This window comes from Sparus aurata, chromosome 23 (genome assembly GCF_900880675.1).
Source record: "Sparus aurata chromosome 23, fSpaAur1.1, whole genome shotgun sequence".
Classification (NCBI taxonomy): Eukaryota; Metazoa; Chordata; class Actinopteri; order Spariformes; family Sparidae; genus Sparus; species Sparus aurata.
Genome location: NC_044209.1, coordinates 26,900,638 through 26,914,666, shown reverse-complemented (window position 1 = coordinate 26,914,666; position 14,029 = coordinate 26,900,638). Strand labels below are relative to the sequence as shown.

Sequence of the window (14,029 nt, the reverse complement as noted above, 5' to 3'; positions counted from 1 at the left end):
ATCTAATTTCATTTGGGATGATTTTTTTCATGTGAGATGCATCGATCACTTAAATATTAGATTAGTGAATTAACAGATAATAATTCTGCAATTACTTTGATAAATGTTTCACAGAAATAATAAATATCCAAGCAATTAATCCAGAAAATGTTTAGCAGATTTATTGACAATGAATATAAGTCAATTAAGTCATACACTACTCAAAATTAATTAGGGATATTGGGATGTGTGCATATATGCGTGTGCATGGATATGCAATAAAAGTCAAATTATTTTTTGAGGGGACTACAACAGTTCTCAAACACAAAATTAAAACATTCAGATATATATCACAGAATAAACAATCAGGTGAAAGACTAAAATATCACAATATCCTTACTAATTTTGAGTAGTTTTATTATTTTTGAATTTGATTATTTTTTAATCAAACCTCTAATTTAATTTAGGAGGTTTTGTTTATGAGAGGTGCATCAGTTGAAAAATAGAAAGTGACTCAAAAGATAATTAAGCTGTGAATATTTTGATAATTGGTTAATTAAAATTGTAAATATCTTTTTATCTAAATGGGCAAAATGATCAACGATTCTTCCAGAAAATGTTTGGCAGATTTATTGTTAATGGAAATAAGAGTTAGTTTTAGCTGCATTTATGTAAATTGTCAAATTGTTATTTATTGTCATATTTGTATGATCATAATTAGGTTCTTACCTTATATTATTTAGTGTATCTTCATTGCATTTTTGTGCAATTTTGTGTGAAATGTGCAGGTGATATGTGTAAATAAAAAAAAATAAAACTGCCATATGTTTTATTTTGAAGGCTGTAACCGGAAGCGGTGTGTATATACGCGCGTGTGGACGGCGGGCAGCTCAGTGGATTTTGCTGCACTGACACAGCGCGCTGCTCGGTTCATCGTCTCCCCTCAGACAACACACACCTGCTTCATCCTTCAGACAGCGAGACCACCGAGAAAATGTCGGATTTCGAGGAATTCGAGAAGCAACTGAGCGAGAATCGACAAGGTGAGCGTTAACGGCTGTCGGTGCCCCAGTTTGGTCCTCAAGCTAGCAGCGCACCGCTGACATAGTGCGTAACGTTAGCTCCTACATTATTTTATGAATGGATACTGACAACAACTTTAACGAGTACTTTTCCACAGTATGACTCAGCTCGTTTCATGGTAGCTTAATTAATATTTAGCGTCGGGATGCCCGGTTAGCTCATCCTCATCCTCCAGGCTCCATACAGCCGCTGCTCAGCCCTCCACGCAGGCTGGGGACGGTGAACTTACCTGCGCGAAACAGCAAGATCCGAAACTACGTTTAAATCTTACACCTCTTATAATGTTTTCCTCACCTGTGTGGATATGTACAGGTAGAAATGACTCCATATGACATTTTCTGACTCGTGTTGATGTACTTTTCAAATCGGCATCCATTACTAGTTACTGCAACACACGATTGATAATTTCATTCAAAATGTGAAAAGGAATTATCAATAATTGCTGCATAATATTGCAAAATATGATTAGAGCTGAACAATTAATCGAAACATCGATAATGCAAAATATGGCCAACTATAATAAACAATAAACACACAGCAGGTGCCATAATTTGTTGATTAAAGTAACATACCATTATAAATATAGCATTTATAATGGAACATGCTTGTCCCTCATAAGAATTTATATATATCGTAAAGATAACATGCAAAAATGACCATTCATACTTACAATTGTGACTCATATTGCAATCAAACAGTATCTATCATATAAAAACAGAAGGTCCCTTTAGTGTTGATTAATAGGTAGTGAGACCCTTATAAGTAATTGTAAAATGCTTATTAACATTAAAAACACACGCTTTTAAGACTAGCATTATAAACATGATTATTCTTAGCTTATAAGACATATGTGAGCACTTAACAGACTGCTTAAGACTGTCCAGTAACTGCTAACAGCGTAGTTAACTGTTATAAATACAATTAATGCATAAAAAGGATGTAGAAATCAGAATAAAGCAACAAAAATGCTCAGTAAAGGTTTAACAATGAAATCTGATGTAAATTAGTCAAACTCAACTCAGTAAATGTGTTTGTAACAGTTCTAAGAAACTAATGAACATTCTTATAATAATCATAGTAAATATTATAAACTTTTTGTCTACTGTGCCTTTCAAAACCAGAGTTATTATATATATTTATATATATATATTTGCTTCAAAACCCAAATTCTCTTTATTTACTGTCAAGAAACGAGGCAAATGCTCACATTGGAACCAACAAATGTTTGAATTCTTGACATTTATCAACCAATCACTGCAGCTCTAACAACCAGACACAAAAATGGAAGAAAGTTAGAAACAGAGGTATTACAGAAAAAAAAGGAGCTTCCAGTGTAACACCAGAAACTTGACATTTAATCAACGTAGAGCTACCAGGTGGATCAGTTCTGCACAGAACCTCCCATCGATTTGTTAAAAGGTCCTCTGTCATGTTCTGCCTGAGAAGAAAGGCCGCATTAAACTGTCAGATTTGTACCATGAAGAAGAAATATGATGCACAGCTCAGAGGAGACTGGAGGGTATCAGAGCATGTAATTAATATAAAAAGGAGGCTGTACACACCGAGGTGACACTTCAGGGCCATCATCGTTCGAAGAAAAATGTAATCACCTGCAGTTAGTGCCATGAAATATTATCAATCTAGATACAGTAATTATTATAACAGGTATGATATCAGGGATTATGAAAAAGAGGCATATATATGTAAAGCTGCGATGTTTAATCAATTATTTGTCAATTGTTTGATTTTTTACGTAAAAGGTGAAATTATCTGATTCCAGCTTCATAAATGTGAATATTTTCTGCTGACCTTCCTCCTCTCAAAGAACCAAAACCCAAAGATATTCCTTTTACTGTCATAGAGGAGGAAAATATTCACATGTAAGCTTGATTGATCAAATATCAAATTAGCTTGGCGATTAATTTAATCATTCATAACCAATTGATTAATCGTTGCAGCTCTGAATGAGCAGAAATGAATGCGTTTAATACTGAATGACAATACCTCAGAATCGTATTTAAGTGCAGTAGTTGAGTAAATTTACTTTTAAGCTCTGCACGAGTGAGAAACAGGAATCAGTGCCTGTTTGGCAATTACACAAACGAGGGATTAATTAAGTCAATTCTCCTTCTTATTGCTTAAAAATGACTGAAACAATAACTGATTATTAATTAAAATAGTTGAGGATTATTTCTCTGTTGTTGTGTTAATCAGCTTATCGTTGCTGCTCTTCTACATACAGCATTATTTATAGTTATTCATAATAGATTAAATGTATGTATTGGTAGAAATATAGTATATGTTGTTGCTCGTTTCACAGAGAGAGAAAGAGAAAGACACAAGAAGAGGAGTCGCAGTGGATCTCCGGGTCGAGGCGACAAACATCGCAGCTGGAGCAAAGATCGAGGGAGCCGCAGCCGAGAGAAGAGAAGCCGCAGCCGAGACCGGAAGAGCCGAGACCGCCGGAGCTCCTCCAGGGACCACAAGAAGCACAGGTCAGTGGGGTACAGCTGCAGAACCAGCACACGGGCCACCTACACCAGCAGGCTTTTATTGTGAAAATACTGCCTGAAAGAGAAGTTTTATCCCTCCTCCTGTGAGCTTTTATTTTGTCATTCCTCTGGTTTCAGCCACTCACCGAGGAGAACGAGGAAGAAAAGGACCTGCAGATATTGGGATGTGCCTCCTCCTGGCTTCGAACACATCACGCCAATGCAATATAAAGCTATGCAAGGTGTTTAACCATGTTCTGACTTCATGACCTCTTTAAAGCTACAAGCACAGAGTTTACATTCATTCATGTTTTCTAACTTGCATCCAGACCTGAACAAGGCCGTCGCTCTGCACCGAAAACAGGTCACAACTCTCATTCTTTCAGAGAATCATCACTCGGTATCCGAACACACCGACATGATATACATATATTTAGAGTCAGTGTGACTCACCCTTTTTTAGGATATGATAATCCTTATTTATATATAAATCATTGAAAACGACGTTCCGTATAAATGCAGAAGTTGCCTGAGAATCATCCTGTTTGTAGGTTTTTTCAGTATCACAGTAATCTGTTGATATTTGTCAAGTTGTTTGTGAGTACCATGCAAACAACACCTGCTATTAGCTAATTTAGCATGCTTTTAATGCTGCAAAACTAGCTAGCTACTACCACAGTGTTTGGCGACTACTGCCACTTTAAAACAGCTGCGAGAGCGAGACCCTCAAACCCCAGAAGTCTCAAAATGCCATCATCTAGTCAGTTAATGTGACGACTGTTGCTCTGTGCTGCGACTCTGCTGCTGCTGCAACATATGTATGTATACAAACTGCTGTTTATATTTTTTCAGGAATACTACTTGAACGCTGACGTGGCCCTCCTGCAAGATTACAATACCAGCAGTGGGCCCAAGATAATTTGAGTTTGAGACCCCTGGACATTAAAAAGTTAGCTCACCGGAAATTTCCGTCAGATTTCACTCAGGATTCTCTTAAGAAGCTCTCTCAATATAAATGTGCTTTCACGGCTCACATTAGTTCTCACATTAGATGAATCATCTAGAAATGAGTCACTGCAGTTTCCCCTGATAAAATAATAGAGCGGAGGCTGCAGAAGGTGACAGTTTTGTCTCTTCTGTGACTCTCTCCCTCAGCGGCCGGGCAGATACCAACAATAGCTCTGCTGGCGACGTCCACCACGACTGGAGTGGCTGCAGCGCCGACACAAGTGCCCATAGTTGGCAGTCAGATGACAAGACAAGCCAGACGCCTCTATGTTGGAAATATTCCCTTTGGCGTGACTGAGGTAACGTCTGTATTTACTCTCCTCTTTGACTTCCTGTTTACTCTGATGTGTTCGTGCTGCATGTCTCCCGCCATGCTGTTTCTTTTCTTTCTCTCCAGGAGTCCATGGCAGAGTTTTTCAACGCTCAGATGAGACTCGCAGGACTTTCACAAGCCCCAAGCAACCCTGTGCTCGCTGTGCAGATTAATCAGGATAAAAACTTTGCTTTCCTAGAGGTTTGTGCTGTAATGTAATTTGATATATTTCTGCAGCTTCCCCCACAAAGTCTTTTTTTAAAGTAACAACACAACTCCCCTCTCCCTGAAGCTACATCGTGCAGAAACAAATGATAGTGGGGGGGCGGACCGGCTGAGACAAAGACACCATTCACCCTATTACATGACACTGTATCATTAACATGACTTTGTTATTTTAAGTTACGTTTACATAATGTTGCTTTAAAGGAGAAGTTGGACATGGTGGGATAAAAGCTTGTTCTCTTTTTGAGAAGAGAGTGAGATCAGAGGCTCGGTCTCACTTTCATGTCTGTCTGTCAGATACAAACCCGAATCAAAAAAAGTTTGGATGCTGTGTGAAACATAAAACAGAATGTGATCATTTCCGTATCCTCGTTGTTACATATTCTAAATTTAGAACCGCACATAGACATTATTGTTAAAGTTTTACCTAATCAGCCTCATTGTGATTATGTTATTTAGGATTCCAAAACTTCTTTTGTTGAGGTTAAACATTTAAGATTGTAGAAACCGGAAAGAGCGAGCTAAATTTCAGTATGTGGATGTTACCATGTGTTAGCTGCTACTCTGCTAAGTTCATATATTTCTCTTAGCTTCTTTACTACATACATTTAAAAAACAAACTCTGTTAAATGGCACGATCAAGCAAACATAAGCAAAATAGCCGTCACAAACAAACCTCAGTCTGAAAAGGCTACCCAGTGCAACAGTTACTCCTTACTGCTTCAGCTGTGTGCTTTGTGCTAACACTAGCTGCTAAAGGATCGTTCTGCAGAATTGTAACCCATGTAGAGCAACCGCCGGCCTGTCAGGAGGGACTGCAACAGCCGCAGAGGGCAGTGTGTTTACTGGGGAAACTCCAGGTCACAATCCTCCGTGTTCGCACCGCCACTTAACACCTGAGGAGAAGCTAGAAATGCGATGCTACCAAGTGGACCACGGATACTTGATTTCTTCTGAATATATCTACCCTGCTTTAAAAATATTGTCTTTGTGCTGTTTTCAAATGAGTTTTACAGTGTAGCAACTTTTTTGAAATCAGAAGTTGTACATAAGCCGACCTGCACACACATTATTATAAGTTTACATTGTGTCTCTGTGATTTTTGCTTTTGTTTTTTAGTTCCGGTCAGTCGATGAGACGACGCAGGCCATGGCCTTCGATGGGATCATTTTCCAGGGTCAGTCGCTGAAGATTAGAAGACCGCACGACTATCGGCCTTTACCTGGAATCTCAGAGCAGCCAGCGTTCCACGTCCCAGGTTTGTTACTGACTCATACCGAGTATTGACACGTTCTAATACACGATACAGAAAATGTTTTGTTTCTTGTTGTTTTGTTTAGGTGTTGTCTCCACAGTCGTTCCTGATTCCCCCCATAAACTGTTCATAGGAGGCCTTCCGAACTACCTTAACGATGACCAGGTATTAAACTGAACACAGACTCAACAGGAGCACTTATGATTCCTAATTTCTCTCTCACTCTGAGGTTTTTGTCACACTTTAAACATGCGCAAAATATGTTTCACAATTCTTTATGACATGAGATTAAAAACTGTGTTGTGGTAGAGAGAAAATAGAACAAAAACTACTTGTGGAGAAGTGAAATCGCAGCCAGAAGCAGGACGTGATCCTGCGGAATTAATGAAAACATAACTTGTATTTATGTATCTCATATTTTCAAATATTCCCAATGGACAACTTCAGCTACAGCTGCGGATTTTAAATAAACTCTCTTTTGCCATAATTAGACGAGCAATAATAAGATCATGTCATTAATCATATATGAAATATTAAAAAAGGCTTTTTGTGACTTGGCTACTGAAGTAAACTGCCTTTCTCATGTAAAGCGTACTGATTAAAGAAAGGTAAGCAAAGTCCAGTATGTTTACACAACAGGCTGATACACTGTATTTATTTATTGTCCTATCGTGTGTATTTATTGATTACTGTCAAAGAAAAAGTCCACTTGAAAAAAAAACTGTTAGCCAAAAGTGGTGATGTATTTCTGGACTTTCTGGAAAAACGTGACCAGTGAAATAGTTTTTGGTCTCAGATATTCAAATTAAATGTATTAGATTGATTCACTGTTTTAATTCATCCTTCACGCATTAATAAACACAGTGTCTTAAGTCTTTTAGTCTTTAGTCTTATCTTGGGTGTTTGTACTTAGTGTCTCCTGAGTCTGAGAACTTTTGGCCTGTTCTCTGGTGGTTGTAGAAAGGCATTATGGGTAAAAGCAGTTGAGGCAGGGTGCAAAATTACTTTTTTGTCCACTGACCAAATGGATAGTAAATGTTCCGATTGTACCAACCACTCAATACATTACTGTTTTTTGGTTGGTGAGTGAAACATAACTACCTGCCTCTTATATATTTATGTGTTTAATATATTTTAGTAGTTTTTGGCTGGTGGTGGGGGAGTGTTGAGCCCTGGGTTGAGGGAAAGTACACTCTTAAAAGTCACTAAAAACTCCAGAAATGTATTGCACATTGGAACTGAATCTTAACTAAAAGTATAAGTGGACTTTTTCTTTGAGGTTATCAAAAGTCAGAGTCAGTATTTGCTGATAAATAGGCCGTCATGACTGAGTTTAACACTTTGAAGGACTAAACAGCTTCACAGTAGAGCTCCATGTTTGCTCTCAGGTGAGCAGATGATGAAAATGTTGTTTCACGGGGAATTTAATCCTAACTGTCCGTTCTGTCTCATTTTAACTGGCTTACAGAGCACATGTAGCCTGATGTCTTTTATTCACTGACTTATTCATTTTTTTTATTAATACTTGCAGTCACTTCCACTGCGTTGATACTCACAGCTCTTTCATTTTTGTTCCCCCACTTTGTCCCCAGCTAGGGGCCTGTAAGATCGTTAAGTCTGCGCTCATAATTTGTTCAGTAGTACTCATCTACTGCTGCCATGCCAACATGTAACACAAGGCAAGTAAGACATTCTGGTCCTCACACGGATACACTCCTAGCCAGCAGGCTCCCTTACTGGCTGCTTTCTTTCTCCCATCATGCTTTTGGAGCGCGCTTAGGACCCGGGGATTATGGGTAAAGGACAGTGAGACATGGGGATGTTAATGGTGGTGGGATTTTTTGCGGGGAGTTATTCAGGTTTTATGTAACGGTAAGAACATTAAACCAACTGTTTCCTGCCTGTAGCCGGCAAAATAAAACCAAAGCAAATCTTTTTTGAAGTATCTTAATAAGATATGTCTGATTTATTTTTTATTTAACCTATTAACTGCTCCGTTTTTTCAATAAAATACTTTCAACTTCATATTTGAGGTTATTATTATTTTTCCAGTAGATTTTTCACTTGATAACGAAGTCCCAATAATACTTAGAGAGTTAATCTTCTGTCCCCCACATGTAGCACAGATCCACGTCATTTACTTATCACGTCTCCCCCTTAATCCTCAGAAAGACAGGAACATTTGATGCACTTCTGTCTCTTCTTTCTTTCTTTCTTTTTGGAACCAGTGTAGCAAAATCTGTAAAATGTAGAAAATGACTGCACACATTTTTCTTTTCCTTTCCAATAATCATATTGATAGACTCAAGTAGACATGTAGAATTCACTCTGTAGGTTTCTGCACGTTCAGTATCAGTTATCGATCTCATTTCTTGTTGTCTGACTCTTTTTTGCAGGTTAAGGAGCTCTTGACATCATTCGGGCCTCTCAAAGCGTTCAATCTAGTGAAGGACAGCGCCACGTCGCTGTCTAAAGGTTACGCCTTTTGTGAATACGTCGACATCAGCGCCACTGATCAGGTAACAGTTTCTGTTTTCTTTTACTTTTTTATCTTATTTTGTATTTTTTAGATAGACTTTTCTCTTTTTCTAAGTGCCGTATCGAAGGCAACTGGACTCATTTCAGTTTCTTGGAGCTGTTTCACCTCTCATGAGGATTTATGGATTATGGATGAGAGGTGAAACGTTTAGTTGCGTCTCTCTTTTATTCTGTTCTCATTACCGTTGTTGTTTAAACCTTGAATTGGGTTCTTTTGTGTTGCTTTAACTTCTCTGCATAGCTCCCTGAATCTACCTCAGCGTATGAAACGTTAGTAATAAATAAAATCACCTTGCTTCGACCTGATGTGTTACTTTGAGGTCTGTGTGTTTTCTTCCTCAGGCAGTTGCTGGCCTTAATGGGATGCAACTCGGCGACAAAAAGCTGATAGTCCAAAGGGCGAGTGTGGGAGCTAAAAATGCCAATCCTGTGAGTGGGACTCCTTTCACCCTTTCCCTTCCTTAAAGATCACAGTAGTTGTCGCTAATAACATTAACAATGGCTCCTTTGTATTAAAGCTTTCAGGGATTCCTTGACAAAATCTTTCTCTATAAAATGAAGCCACTCTTCAGACCGTTTCTTCCTCCACACTGTGACTTTTTGCAGGTGGAGTCACAGTGGCTTTTCCAATGTTTGAAATAAAAGTATTCAAGCTTAATACTCAACCTTAATTTTAGTATTTGTACCTTTAACTTCACTGTAATGTGCCAAAGTGCTGTTAAAAGGCCTTTAGTATAGAACTGTACAGAAGCCACACATTGTTGTTTACTGTGTGCTACAATGTAAAGACTGTTGAGCTCGATTCTCAACAATGGCAGATGGAGGGAGTGAAAGGTCACCGGAAAGATTACTTCCAACACGTTTATCCACTGCAGGAATGCCAAAGATACAGAAACAGGCGGAGGGAGGGAGGGAGGCGGCAGCAGCTTTATGAGAGTCTAACCGAATGTGTGCGACTCTTCCTCCACCTGTAGACCTCCATCATAGAGACCCCGGTGACGCTGCAGGTCCCTGGACTTCAGAGGCTGCAGAACTCCGGCATGCCCACAGAGGTGCTGTGCCTTCTCAACATGGTGATGCCCGAGGAGCTGGTGGACGACGAGGACTACGAGGAGATCCTGGAGGACATCCGCGAGGAGTGCTGCAAGTACGGCAGCGTCCGCTCCATCGAGATCCCCCGACCGGTCGACGGCGTGGAAGTCCCCGGCTGTGGAAAGGTGAGGCTAGTGAAGCTGCAGTGGACAACATCGTCACCAACATTTAATTATCTTTAAGCACATGTAAGGAAAGGTTAGTAAGGAAGATCTGAGGTCCTCTCATCTTCATGCCCTTCAGGACTCGACTGACTTGTCTCTCGTTGCAGATCTTTGTGGAGTACGTTTCTGCTGCAGACTGTCAGAAAGCCATGCAAGCTCTCACCGGACGCAAGTTTGCCAACAGAGTGGTGGTCACCAAATACTACGATCCAGACATGTATCACAGACACGAGTTCTGAAAGCACAGACGTCAGCTTCCTCCTTCCTCCTTTCTGTTTGTCAGCTTGGGTTCAGTCGGTTTATTTTACTCCTCTGAATGTTGTGAACGTGTCCTTAGAGACTAGACCTGGAAAAGACTTTTATTACATCTTCTACTTAACAAACTGGACTGCAGTGTGTGTCTCTTCAGTAATGAATATCTAACTCCCAGCTTAAGCCTAATACTCACACAGTGAACTTACTCTGAATTTAAAAAAATACTATAGTATTCATTACATTTGTAGTAGAATGAATGTGACATGTATCTTACCTAAACCCTAAACTAATACTGCCTGACAATGCCAGAGTAGCTGTCTATCAAGTATGCACTACATGAGAAAAAAACAACAGTCAAATGTTTAGATTTCCCTCCTGAGCACAAGATCTAGATTTGAGAAGCCATCATAATGTTTGTTGTGTGGCTGCCAGAGAAAAAAAAAGAAGTTTTTATTTATTTATTTATTTATTTATTTTTCAAAAGTAATATTTTCCTCAATACGTCACATATTAATATTCCTTAAAACATATACGATGCTATTACCTGTCCTGCTTAAAAAGACCAAATGTTGACTTTTTTTGGTCAAGAGTGAAAATAAACATTTTGTCGGCCTCAAAGGTCATTTTGTAAATATGAATTTATTATTTCTAAAGAGGGGGAATATATTAAATTGGCCATGTACACTGGAAACTAGTTGAGTTAGAACATTGTACGAATAAAAGAAATATTTTCTTGGTTTTAATATTTTTGGACCGATGACCGTTTTTTTAAACCCCGCCCCCTGAACAGCGATGAGCAATCGTAGCGTAGCAACCGTAACTAGGGCTGTGGTGAGACCAATACTCGTCATTCATAGAGTTTGGTTTGAGTTTGTGTCTTTTGATATCATTCCCAAAAGCAAAGAAGGAGCAGAAGTGTAGAGAGCAAATAATAGCTCTAATGTGAGCTTCACAGGTTAGCATGTGTGGCTAACTAGCTTAGTGATTGAGCTTTGCAGGTGAAATCAGTAAATCTAGTTAGATTGTGGGATTACAGGTGAAGTAAATTAGCTAGCTACTATTTCTTTGCTCTGTGGAAGCTGCTCCGTCCAGCTCTTTTTCCAAATTCGGGATGTTAAATGTGAGCAACCATAGCGCAGCCAAAGTTATCCTTCATATCTTCATATGACAAATAATTGTTTAGTCGTCATCCTAAACTGAAAACATTCTGTTTAAAAATAATAAGCATTAAAGCTAAGCAGCAATGTTGTTCCATAATTTAATTCTCCATTAGCTAGCTGTCTAGTATTTCTCCACCATGTTGCTATCAGGCTAATGTGAGCAGCTCCGTCCTGCTCGTTATTGGATTAACTGATGTTTTCACTGATGCAACCACAGCCAGCGTTACCTGAAATAACTTCACAGCAGCTAAGTGTATCAATTAGTCCTTCTAAAAGTGAAAACGATAACAAGCTCAGCAGCCACACAGATGCGTTAAAACAAAATATTTCTCCTGATTTTACATTTTTCCCTATACTTGTAATTCTGACTGACGTCAATGCTGTTTGACATGCTAGCTTAGTTAGCTCGCTGCTTCTCTGCTGTGTGGAAGCTGGTCCTGGATGCTATCAGGCTAATGATAGTAACTTTGTTCTTGGGCGTGTTCAACCCGACAAAATGTAGTAGGACGTTAAAACAGAAAAATGGTGCTTTGAACACTCGTAAGTCTTTTAACACAATATAACCATTTTTAGCTCCTTTAAATCCCTGTTTACAAGATTCCCATGTCAAAAAGAGCATTTATAAAAAGGGAGCTGTAAACACAAATAAGAATCTGCTCTTGTTTTCCTCTTGAGTTAAACCACATAGCAACAGTAACCAAGGGGGCGGGGTTTAATCAACGTCACCAGGAATACGCTTCAATTTCTTGTCATAATCAGAACAACAAAATCAAAATGTCTTCGCGGTCTTGTTTAAAAAAAAATAAAGCAGATATGCACATGAAATGCACCTTTAAGTTTTGTAGATAGATGAAGCTACTGAATGATTTCTTTTTTATGCTTTATTCTTTGTGTCATGTTTTTGCATCTGTTGAAGAAAATGTATCAAATTAAAAGCATTATTTATAATACAATTACTCGTGTCTGCTTGAAGAGTGCAGGCACAAATACAAACTAATTTGTCCACCACTGAGTCTATTTGGACATCACCTGGTTTGACCATAGAGCCAACAACCTGTTCTGTTTCAGTGTAAACAAAATTATATTTTGGTGTGATAAGTGGAACATATCAAATTATAATAACAGACACGGTATTTTATACATTTTGGATGGCCGGAAATTTTAAAACGTTTTTAGTTTGTATAATCCCTGCCACTGCCATCGCCTTGAATAAATGCTTGCATCCATTAAGTGTCTGCCTGTGTTGTATTCATTTAATGATCTGTGACATAAAGACATTGGATCAGTTATAAGTTATAATATAAATATGTGATCTTCCAGTTTTGTGCTGTTTTATCTTTACACAGGTGAAGCTGACTGTAACATGACTATTCAGTGCCGTCTGGTGGTCACAGTAAGAAACTGCAACACTACATTGACACTGATTATCATGATGATTATAAATACCAACATTTCATGATAAGTGTCATAAATAATGTGATGAGAACATTAATATCTTGCATTGTTCAAACTACAAAGCTGTTTAAGTAACAGCTCTCTGCTGTGAACATCAAGCTGTGCATCATCATAAGTGTCAATCACACAACACTCTCCTGTCACTTCCTGTTAATAATTTCAAAATAAATGATAAAGCCAGTTAGAGATGTCAGTCTCTTAAAAGATTAAAAAGCAAACAAAACCTCATGGCTTGAATGGAAAAAATGCATTGATGTTAAATGGTCTGTCTGAGGACTTTATGCTGAAAGAAGATATTTTAAATGAAGTATTTCTGTAAGTTTTCCATTGCAATATAAATAAAGATGTGGTGTTGTATAGCGTCTGCTGTTCAGAATTTAATTTAATTGATCTTTTCATTGTGTTTGCAAAATGTTTAAATGCACAATACTAAATTTAATGACAGATCTTTTTATTTTCAATCAATATGTATGTATATATTTATAATATCATTAAATGCTAATGAATCCATAAACTAAGCATAATATTCCATAATGTATGTAAATGGTACATGATGACTACCCTTCATCATCATTTTTTTTAATAATCAATGGTCTTTTTTTCTGTTATGCCTTATTCACCCTTGAATTGCATATATTTCTACTATTATTGTTGGACAAATAACAGTAGCCCTACCAACGACCTAATAAAGTTCAAGTATGTATACTGAATTTAATTACTGTTATATATTGTGTATTTTTGTATTACTTTTTTCTTGTCTGAGTTTCATTTTGTAAACTTTTTTTTAAACATGTATTATATATTCTTGTATCCCACTGTTTGGAAGGTTTTTTTAGGGAGAAAATGAAATACATTAGTGTCTAAATAATTATATAACTTAATGCTTATAAATAAAGATGTTATCGCTTTGTGTGATATCTCTCTTACGTGTTTTATTTATATTTATTTATTCACGAAAATATGCACACATAGGAAAAAAAAGAAAGTTCAAAAGACTATGACAGTTGTTA

The 14,029-nt window shown here is 37.9% G+C and overlaps 1 protein-coding gene across 1 annotated transcript; it reads left to right on the top strand.

Annotated features, from left to right (window-relative positions):
* The first annotated feature begins 845 nt into the window (after positions 1–845).
* Positions 846–12,883, top strand: LOC115576096 (splicing factor U2AF 65 kDa subunit-like). The gene is made up of 11 exons (XM_030408604.1): positions 846–1,022; positions 3,383–3,557; positions 3,693–3,796; positions 4,710–4,861; positions 4,960–5,076; positions 6,220–6,358; positions 6,441–6,520; positions 8,752–8,874; positions 9,236–9,322; positions 9,868–10,110; positions 10,257–12,883. Exons 1-11 carry the CDS (start codon positions 974–976, stop codon positions 10,386–10,388), a joined length of 1,401 nt encoding a protein of 466 aa, XP_030264464.1. The 5' UTR covers positions 846–973; the 3' UTR covers positions 10,389–12,883.
* Positions 12,884–14,029: the final 1,146 nt, after the last annotated feature.